At 37.6% G+C, this 10,283-nt stretch overlaps 1 protein-coding gene and 1 long non-coding RNA gene across 2 annotated transcripts; both read left to right on the forward strand.

Annotated features, from left to right (window-relative positions):
* The first annotated feature begins 5,129 nt into the window (after positions 1–5,129).
* LOC136061958 (uncharacterized) lies at positions 5,130–6,934 on the forward strand. The gene is made up of 3 exons (XR_010623797.1): positions 5,130–5,361; positions 5,555–5,689; positions 6,539–6,934. It is a non-coding gene; the product is annotated as an uncharacterized LOC136061958 (long non-coding RNA).
* A 100-nt stretch (positions 6,935–7,034) lies between these two features.
* Positions 7,035–10,157, forward strand: LOC111984605 (GDP-L-galactose phosphorylase 1). Its single transcript, XM_065760435.1, has 9 exons — positions 7,035–7,054; positions 7,732–7,786; positions 7,937–8,020; positions 8,652–8,732; positions 8,846–8,905; positions 9,007–9,249; positions 9,346–9,531; positions 9,655–9,890; positions 10,060–10,157. The coding sequence occupies exons 1-8, from the start codon at positions 7,035–7,037 to the stop codon at positions 9,724–9,726; spliced, it is 801 nt and encodes a 266-aa protein (XP_065616507.1). The 3' UTR covers positions 9,727–9,890; positions 10,060–10,157.
* Positions 10,158–10,283: the final 126 nt, after the last annotated feature.

The raw sequence follows: 10,283 nt of genomic DNA on the forward strand, positions 1-10,283 counted from the left end.
TCTATTACATGCTAACTGCTTATCATTTTTGTGCAGTATGGCTGCTGCAAATGTTGGACGGATTAACCATGCAGAGCCTGGTCCCATTGGCAACTTGGTGTTGACACAGCAGGCCAACCATCGGTCCGAAGCTATTTGGAATAGGCAGGTAAAACGCAACAGTCAATCTTTAACTAATGTACACCAATTTAATTTATACAATGTACATGCTTTGGCATATATTAATCCATTATTCTGTTCTGTGCAGGATCCAGGGACCCTTACCTGCCGTAGCCGTAGTAAAGAGTTCTCCAATCGAGAGCCAATGGTGGACGATCGAGTCATTAACATCATTAAGGCACTTGGTTTAGAGGGACTCCTCTGGCTCCCGGGTAGATAGATTGACCGTGGCCTGATAACGGCCTTAGTGGAGCGATGGCGGCCCGAGACTCACACATTCCACATGCCGCATGGTGAGGTCAGCATCACATTGCAAGACGTGGAGGTTCTTATCGGGCTTCCTGTTGATGGTGCTGCTATAACAGGGAGCACACAGAAAACCTGGACTACAGTTTGCCGGGATTTCCTTGGGTTTGAACCTGTAAATCAAAACCAGCATAAGCAACTCAATGGTCAGAGGATTCTCATCAGCCAACTCTTGGAGCAAGTTGCTGAACCATTGCCGCCTAATGCTGAAGAGGATCAGCTGCATAAGTACGCACGCTGCTACATCCTAGCGCTATTAGGGGACACAATATTCGGCGACAAATCCGGGACCTTTGCAACCCACAAGTGTACAGTTGGGGAAGTGCTTGCCTTGCATGGATGTACTGAGAGTTATGCAGGGCAAGCGATAGGGACACCAATCAGATTGGTGGGTGTTTATTGTTGGTCTAGTATTGGGCATGGGCCAGGTTCCCTTATTTGTGCCCGGCAGTTGAGCGTGGCCCGCCAGTGGGTGCTTATGGTCCTCCAGTGCGTGCTCCACTATCCCTAAAGTAAGTCTCTATTGAATCTCATCCTCAATTGAGTAAAATCCTATAAGATTATCTTACTTGTTAATGTGACTACATTATAGTTTTAATCATAACATTATCTTAGTAGGAAAGTTGTAGATATTGATCTCTTGTTCTTGATTGTTGTAGGTGGTTGTGGGTCCCAAACAAGAAAAATAGGCCCGCCAACATCTTTAGGACAGGTATCACGAGCAAATAGCTTCAATGTTGCCAAACCAGGTATAAGAATGCCTTATTTTACACTTTTAGGAACAATCTTATAGGTTTGGTGAATTTTGAAATATAAAGCTTAATGTGTTGTGTACTTGTGTTGTTTGCTGTTGTAGGTGGTGTGGCAGCCATATGAAGCTGAGTTCGAGAACCTTCCGCCGTGGTGCGTTGCAGGGAGGGCCGTGTGGACGGCAACAATGCCGCTTGTATGTTTCCACTTAATAGAGAAACATATGCCGGATCATGTCGTTCGTCAGTTTGAGATGATCCAAAATATTCCCCACGCTGTTGACACTGATGCAGTCCTACATAAAATTGATTTGAGGGGGAAGGTCGGTGTGGATTGGATGCGGAAACATGCTGTGCATATAGGCCACTGGGGTGATCGCCTTCAACGGCGTTTTGAGTAGTGCTTGGTGAGATGCCTTCACACCACGAGTACTTCGGCTGGTTCAACAGGGTAACTCGGAGGTTCATCGATAGGCCCAGTGCTAAATTGACTATGCTGGTAAGTTCTCCAAGTCTTCTACATCGTACCGTACTTCTTAGCATGAAACCACTGTTTCTTTCTTGTTCATAAGCTATTTTGTTTATATTGTCTATATGTTTAGATCTAAAATAGCTCAATGTAATTTCTAGATCTAGGATTATCTTTTGGCTATATGTTTAGATCTAAAATAGCTCAATGTAATTTCTAGATCTAGGATTATCTTTTGGCTAAATTGATTCATAGATCTACTATTTTACATCATAAAAATTGTTACTCTGCAATAAAATTCCAGATCTGACTTTCCCTACATTCAAAATATGTTTTTCAATCATTAAATTCCCGATTTGATTTTCCCTACATTCAAATATGTTTTCTTTTGCATAAAATTTCGGATCTAATTTTCCCTACATTCAAATATATTTTTCTTTGCATTAAATTCCTGATCCAATGTTTTACATCACAAAACATGTTTTCTTTACGTTTAAATTCCAGATCTGATTTTTTTTTTTTATTTCTATATTAAAATTGTATTTTCAATCATAAAATTTCAGATCTAATTTTTTTACAAGTCAAATAAGTTTTCTACATTAAAATACAGATATGATTTTTCTTCATTCAAATAGGTTTTCTTTCAGATCTAATGTTAAGTCTTGTGGACATGTGATTGGTCATCTTTAGTCTAGAAGATCGGTTTTTACCAAATGAGGTGGGTGTTTAATACCTTAGCATTTTGTAACTTAATCCCTTAGCCTAGATTTTGGGTTGTAGATCAGTTTGTTGTCCAATGTAATTTTTCGTTTTGATAGATTGTAATTAAGAAGCAAAACAATATATTTTTCTTTAAATTGTAACTAGGATCAAAGTTTTGTAATATTTTTACCAAAATGTAATTTCACTTTCAATGCAAATATAAATGTTCAGTTCATTTATGTTTTTCTTATTTTTTGTTTAAATAAAATAAGTGATGACTCCATTTTACACCCTCGATTTTACACCATTGATCTAGGGTAAAAGCATTTGTCAATGTAGTATAATTTTTTTTGTTTTCGTATGGTTGGTAGCATCAGGAAAAATCAGTTAACGAATAACTATTTATAGTTGATGGAAAACCCCTATTAAAAATATGGCTTATTTTTAAAAGATGGTTTTCCTGAAATTTTTCAGAATAGATCCCTATCTCACCACAAAACAGTTCCACCAAAAACACTAAAATATGATAGTTTTCCAAAAAATTTCCATCTCATTTTGGAAAATGAACTTTTTTTTTCTTTCATTTTTAATAACTAAAAAAAGGTGGGGCAAATTTAACGTGGGGGCAACAAATGAAAACTTTAACCACTGACAAACTAAAAATATCACTACTTAACACACGGAGAAGTTATAAAAAAAAAATACATAAAGTTTAGCCAAGAGTGCAATGTACTCCTCTAGTCCTCTATGAAAGAGAATCAAGTTCAAATCACTCACCCCTTATTGTTGTAATTAAAAAAAGAAAAAGAAAAAAAAAAGAAAAAGAAAAAGAAAAAAAAAGAGGTCCAGAAAGACAAACTACATTAGTAAAGAAAATAAAATAATTCAAAATTTTGGTAGGTTTTTCCAAAAATGAAAAGAAATGATAAAAGAAGCTTTTTGTAGTCGTGAGAGGAAACTGTTGAAATCGGCTTGGGCCTAAAATAATAAAGTAAAGAAATAACAAAAATAACACATATATCTTCTTTTGGAAGCGTCAATTTCTTCATTTAATGCTTCATGGAAAATTTTAAAAAAAAATTAAAAAAAAACAAGCAACAAAAAAATAAAAGCAATATATTATTTAAAAAGCTGCAATACAAATAAAACTAGCAGTGAAGAGACTGATATATTGTATTGTAATAAAGAAGTAAACCAAACGAAGGCAAACGTGGTCCTTGAAAAGGTCTTTATTTTCAATTTGTTCAAGGGACCAAGAGAGCACAATTTTAGTGAAGCCATGATCATTAGGAACTGCTCTCATCTTCTTTGAACTCTCTTCCCTTCTCTTTCATCATCATTTCTTCTTACATCATCTCTGCATGCATTAATATATTATATCATCAAAAACCCATTTGGCCATTTCTCTGTAACCCTTTAATAAATTCATAGAAAGGGAGGTTTCTTAACTAGGAAGGAAAGAAGTACCAAAAAAAAAAAAAAGAAGAGGAAACTGGGACGGCACTTGCAATGATATGGAATAAATACGCTACATTTTCTGCTTAGCACTTGCTCTCCCAATAATTTGCAATTATTACTACCAAAACTCAATTCAAAACCAACATTTATTTTATTATCGATTGGCATTGTTGATGATTTAGGCATTACTAATATATGTGGGTTTTCCATGTGCAGGTTTCACTTATCAACCGTTTGTTGCGGCATCACCCAGAGGGCACAGAGGAGCACACTGACATTAATGATGTGCTGACGGTAGTGCATCATATTGATTGTGTACAACCTCCCATCCCTGAGGCCCCAAATGAGGAGGCAACTTCTCCTGCGGGCCCAAGCACTACTGAGGGCCCAAGCACAAGCACAGCTCCGACTGGATGTCCCTCTCCTCAGCCTGTTGCTACCCCTCGAGGCCTCCCTACCCCCGATCCCTCTCCATACACCCCACATCCATCTCCTAGGCTTACCATCCCTTCCTCCATCTCACATCCATCCCCTACCCTCACCATCTCTTCACCCATCCCACATCCATACCCTAGCCTTACCATCTCTTCACCCATCCCACATCCATCCCCTAGCCCCGTTATCCCTCCACCCACCCCACAGGAGTTCCCTGAGCTGTCACCCATTCCATCATTAAACTTGGGTATTGGTCCAACCCCTCCTCACATGCAGCAGGAGCCACCGTCCCACAATACGCCTACTGGCCCTTCTTCGGCCATCGACCCACCCCTTGTTGAGCCTGAGCAGGCTGTTGGGTTACTTGCAGTGCCAGAAGGTCGGCCGAAACGCATATCAAAGGCACCTCCTTGTGGGACAGGGGGGCACAAACATGGACACCCTAAGGTTCAAAAAAGGTAACTCATCCAATACCTTATTCCTTTGTAAGAGTGAAGTGGATGGTGAGGTTGTGGGTTTAACATATTATTTTTGTTGTTTTCATTGATTTGAATTCAATTTGATTGATTGAAGGTGAGAAAAAGAGACTTTACCAAATTAGAGTTCAAATTGGATCACGCTAATACGCCTTTGCAAGCTTGCGTGGATGATTTTTTCATTGCTATAGCTCAACCCGTTTGTAGGTATCAAATTTTGAGTATAACACGTCATTTCTTTCTTTTATGCTTTGAGTATTTTCTTTATGTGTCTATGTCTGTCCTGAAATTGTGTGTGTTTTATTCAGGTTCTTCTTCATCAAAAGTGTCATTCTCTTATAAAACTTGTGCTATTTTCTAAAAATATCAAGCACGGCTGTGTGTGTTGTCCAGGTTCTAAACAGAATTTTAAACAGAATTTAGAACAGAATTCTGATTAAAGAGGACGTGGCTTTGGATGTGGGCAAGTCAAAGGGAAGGAATAAGAAAGATGGGGGATAGGTAGCTGAGTCTGGATGTTGGTGTAGCACTTTCAAGTTCTTTGGCAGCTTATTGTCTTCAAAATCAAAAGTTGATAGCTCCTTGAGTGGCCCTACTACCCATTCTGGTAATCCCATGTTTCCTTAATTTCCTTGAGTGGCCCTACACATAAAGAATGGCTTGTATAGACCCTCTCACATCCATTATTTGTTTCTCTCACTATTTACATATTTGTTTTGCTAAATGGTAGATGGTAGACCACATACAAGAATATTATTTCTTTCATCTCCATTATAACTTTAATTTTTTTTGTGTTGCAGGCTGAAATTGATTTGCTGGGTGACCTCATCCATCCTAATTTGGTCAAATTGATTGGTTTCTCCATTGAAGATGATCAAAGGTTGCTGGTTTATGAGTTTCTGCCCGGGGAAGTTTGGAGAACCATCTTTTCAGAAGTATGGGACAAATACTTTACTTTCCTTAAGAAGTCTTTCTGCGTCTTGGATATCTTTGGTTGATCTTAAACTAATCCATTGTGAAAATAGAAAAAATCTAGAAGTAGTTGACATGAGCAATGAATCGGACATATGAATTCAATTGGAAGTTTGCTTGGAGAAATACCTTGTGTTGTAGTTAAATTTAGTCTTCAGTGGCAGCACTTTGTGATGTAGTTTAGATTTAATTACAAACACAAGTGTGTGATTAAATTTTGGGTGATCATACATTAAAGTATAATACTTGTCTGAGACAAACCAAGTTAAGAACCTCCAATTGCATATTAAATACATGTAAAATGTGTGATCAAATGAAAGAAATGCTTAGTTTGAAGGTTTTGTGACTATCCTAGTAAAAAAGAAGTAATATTGGTAGAAATATATATCTCTTACAACAATTATATGTATGGAACAGTCATCCTTAGATTAAAAAGAAAAACCAGTTGAAGGTCCAAAATGTCCACTTACTACTCTGACCGTGTTGAAAAGATCTTGTACTGAGATTTATTATAGGTTTTCTTTTGTTTTGATCTTATGTTAGCCCAAAATCTTTATTATTTGCGTAAACAATTACTAAAGGAGGGCAATGAATTGGCTATCTAGAATTTTCTGACTTTGTTAACATGGACACTCTCGGTTATGGCTAGAGTGACACTGGCAATTGTTATTGAATTTGTTTGTGCTGCCATTGAGATCTTGTACATGCTGATGCATTGCATTCATCTTGTAATATATATTTGCTCTTGGGAATTTTTATTTGTATTCCTGATGTTTAATGTAATCCTGCAACAACCATGTTAAATTCTGCAGGGTCCCTGCCTCTTCCTTGGTCTATCAGGATGAAAATTGCACTTGGTGCTGCAAAAGGCCTTACCTTTCTTCATGAAGAGGCTCAAAGACCAATCATATGCCGTGATTTCATAAAAGGAGTGTAGCTGAAATGCATATATAAAAAAAAAAGAAAAACAAAAAAGAGTGTAGCTGAATCTTTTCAATGTAAAGGTAATTTTCCATTTCTTTTTGTGCACAGTAACCAATATACCAACAATAAACTTGTAGAATTTAGAACTTCCCCTAATACCACCTTGCCAGCTTGGCTGTGTGAAGAAGATGTCAATTATTCTGTCAGCAAATTTGACAATAGAGGCTTCACTGGAGGACTGAACTATTATCGAGCTTTGGATTTGTAAGTTTCTTTTACTTCTTTATTGAAATCGTATTTACAGAAAATATTGGTGGTAATGGTGCTGAAAAAGAAATCGGGCTATTTAGAAGTTATTGTATACAGTTTATGGAAGACTGATTAATGGATTTACTTATACTAATGTAAGCATAACTGCTACAATATAGTCTAACGTATTGGTAGTTTTAGGCTTGGAGTAGTGTCTTGTGCATTAAACTAGTGAACTGGACCTGCTAGTAAAACAGTACTGTCCTAGGGTCTTGGATCATGATCATAACCAAAATGGTTCAAAAACTGTTAATAGTATTGATTAAAATCCTTAGAAAGTAGCAATATTGGAGAGAGATAACACATTGAACGTGATTTATGGCAGGTTCTCAGCAAACCCGGAAAAGACACCCACCCCGGTAGCAAACATCAACAATAGGCTAGAAAAGTTAGCAAGTTCATCCCATGGTTTTGTCATATGCGGGCAGGTTTTCAACTACTGCTTCAGCATCAGCAAAAGTCAACCCTAGCTTTAATTATTCTTTGTTGCCGACATTCTTCTTGCTTCCTCACGTCTTCCATTTCTTTATATTTTTCCCTCAGGGTCCAAGGGGAAAATATAAAGAAATGGAAGACGTTGCGGACGCAAGGGAATCTCGTCAACAAAGAATCATTAAATGTAAAGAGAATCTTGCTGCTGCTGAAGTGGAACTTTAAAACCTGCCTCCATATTACATTATTCATTTTGGTATGTGTCAATTCTTTTTGTCCTACTTTACATGGGAACACTTTTTCTGTAACCTTACATTGAAGGTGGCTGTTGATTTTGCAGGCAGAGCAGAAAGGAAGCTCTTTGGGTAGGCCTCTCTGAAGTCACTCATCTTCAGGTATCATACAACTATATATTTGAGTCAAACTGCCATCAACAATAGAGTTATAATGAAAAATGCTTAAGCTGCTCTTATGTGTGTCTACTATCTTTTACCTATGAGCTTCTTGTCCATAACATTGTCTCTATTGGTGTATTATACATGCAGCCAATGGCTATCAAACTCACAACATTACCCTCCGCATATTTTTTCTGTAATTCTTTAGTCTACTTTGTGGCCATTGTGCATGAAGTAGGTTTTTATTTATTTTATTTTCATTTTTTGTTAATATAATTACTCTTACCTATAACGAAAAAAAAAATGATTACCATCTTCAACAAAATGTGGCTTGTTGCTGTGTCCATTAATGCTAGTTTTCTCTTTGAACAATGTATTAGAGCTGCCGCAAAGAAAGATATTGTCATTTCTAGTCCTTATTTTTGTTATTTAAATAGCTTGGTTGTACAGTTGTTAAATGCTGTGTCTTCTTGTCAAATTATGTGGAGGCTACTTAGATAATTTGTAAACAGAATATTGGGGCATGACAGAATTTAAATTTAAATAAAAAAAAATTCATTGTTTTGGTGTGCTGTAGGAAGAAATTCTGAATTCTGTATAGACTTTTACCCAGAAATTCAGTTCTTAAATTTCGATTTACAAATTATGCCCATTCAGTTGTTATTTCTAAAGTCCTCCACATTTCTTGCTCGCTCGCTCGTTAGTCAATACCTCCTTCCCATCTCCATGGCCCCTACCAGCTTGTCTCCAGCTCCCACTTCATCCCCTGCTTTAAATACCGTGGCAACTCTGACCTTCGCCAACTTCTCACTGACTGAAATACTCCTTGCTATGCCACAACCTTGATCAAAGTTAGCACCACTAGATTCACTACCTTAGTTGTCTTTGTGGAAACTTTGTTGTTCCAGATCCCGTGGCCTTTCTGGACTCACTGCTCCTTGGGGAGGTATAAATTTTTATATTTTCAGGAAGAATGAACCGAAAGTTATGTCTTTTTTTGTTTGTTGGTGGTTGTATAAAATCAAGTGTGAGCTCAAGTTGATTCCAATTTCATTGTAGTGGGAGGATCGCGTGCAGAGAGGACTCTTTCGCTATGATGTCACTGCCTGTGAAACTAAGGTCTCATTTCTGTCTCCCTTTTTTAGGATGAAGAAGATTTGAATACTTATTGAACTGGGACATGTGGGTTTTTACCAATTTTTGCAATATATTTGGTGTAGGTGATTCCGGGTCAGCATGGTTTCATTGCCCAGCTGAATGAGGGTCGCCATCTTAAGAAGAGGCCCACTGAGTTCCGTGTTGATAAGGTTCTCCAGCCCTTTGATGGTAACAAATTCAACTTCACTAAAGTTGGGCAAGAAGAGGTGCTCTTCCAGTTTGAGGCAAGTGAAGATGGTGAAGTCCAGTTCTTCCCAAACGCCCCGGTTGATGTTGAGAATGCTCCGAGTGTTGTTGCCATCAATGTATGTTACTTTCTTATTGTTTAACTCTTTGTTTCTTTGAGATTTACTTGAGCTAGCATTTAGTAAGATTCTGTATTGTTACATGCAATTTAACAAGTTAGTCCTATTGAATACGGGCATATGCTTCTGATCCCTCGTATTCTCGAGTGCCTGCCACAAAGGATTGACCGTGACAGCTTCTTGCTTGCTCTTCACATGGCGGCAGAAGCTGGAAATCCATACTTCAGGTTGGGTTATAACAGCTTGGGTGCATTTGCCACCATCAACCACCTTCACTTCCAGGTATCTATCATCTACTCTCGCTTACTCCATGAACTTAAATTTTATGTTTGGATTATTTGTATTTTTGTACTATTAACTATGATTTAGTAAAGGAAAGGAAAATTAATATATTCTTTGGAACAGGCTTACTACTTGCATGCAGATTACAGGGAATGGGTTTTGAGAGAGGTTGGGGTGATACAGCAGAACGAGTAACAGAGATGATGCATCTTCTTTTGGACATCCTTCATGCTCCTGACCCATCTACAGTAGAAACATTCCTGGGGCGAATACCTATGGTGTTTAATGTTGTTATTTTATCTCCACATGGTTACTTTGGGCAAGCAAATGTTTTAGGTTTACCAGACACTGGGGGCCAGGTATTCATAATTTTTTTCTTTCTTCTTCCCATTACATAGATGGCAAATACTTTTTTGTTTTTGCTGAGTGCATAGATTGTAAACACTTATCATACAATAGTGTTATTATGGTTATTGGCAAAAAATGCTGGAAATGCTTTTTTATATATTTATTTTTTAATGTGTGAAGGTTGTGTACATACTAGATCAAGTTCGTGCACTGGAGAATGAAATGCTTCTTAGAATACGGAGGCAAGGACTAGATATCACCCCTAGAATTCTTATTGTAAGTGTATTTATGCTTAGCCTGGTCAGTAGGCTTATTTTGCAGACCCCCCCCCCCCCCCTAGCGATATAGCTCACATTAAGAGTACTAAAAACTAAACAGAAAATAATAGACACATTTTTTTTCCT

Source organism: Quercus suber, unplaced genomic scaffold (assembly GCF_002906115.3).
Source record: "Quercus suber isolate HL8 unplaced genomic scaffold, Cork oak 2.0 scaffold_367, whole genome shotgun sequence".
NCBI lineage: Eukaryota > Viridiplantae > Streptophyta > Magnoliopsida > Fagales > Fagaceae > Quercus > Quercus suber.

What these genes read in the sequence shown, in the direction of transcription:
- LOC111984605 (XM_065760435.1), top strand. Translation starts at nt 7,035, where the DNA reads ATGGATTTACTTATACTAAT. An exon ending in CTGAAGTCACTCATCTTCAG is followed by an intron (nt 7,787 to 7,936) that starts GTATCATACAAC and finishes TTATACATGCAG; the next exon opens with CCAATGGCTATCAAACTCAC. An exon ending in ACTCACTGCTCCTTGGGGAG is followed by an intron (nt 8,733 to 8,845) that starts GTATAAATTTTT and finishes ATTTCATTGTAG; the next exon opens with TGGGAGGATCGCGTGCAGAG.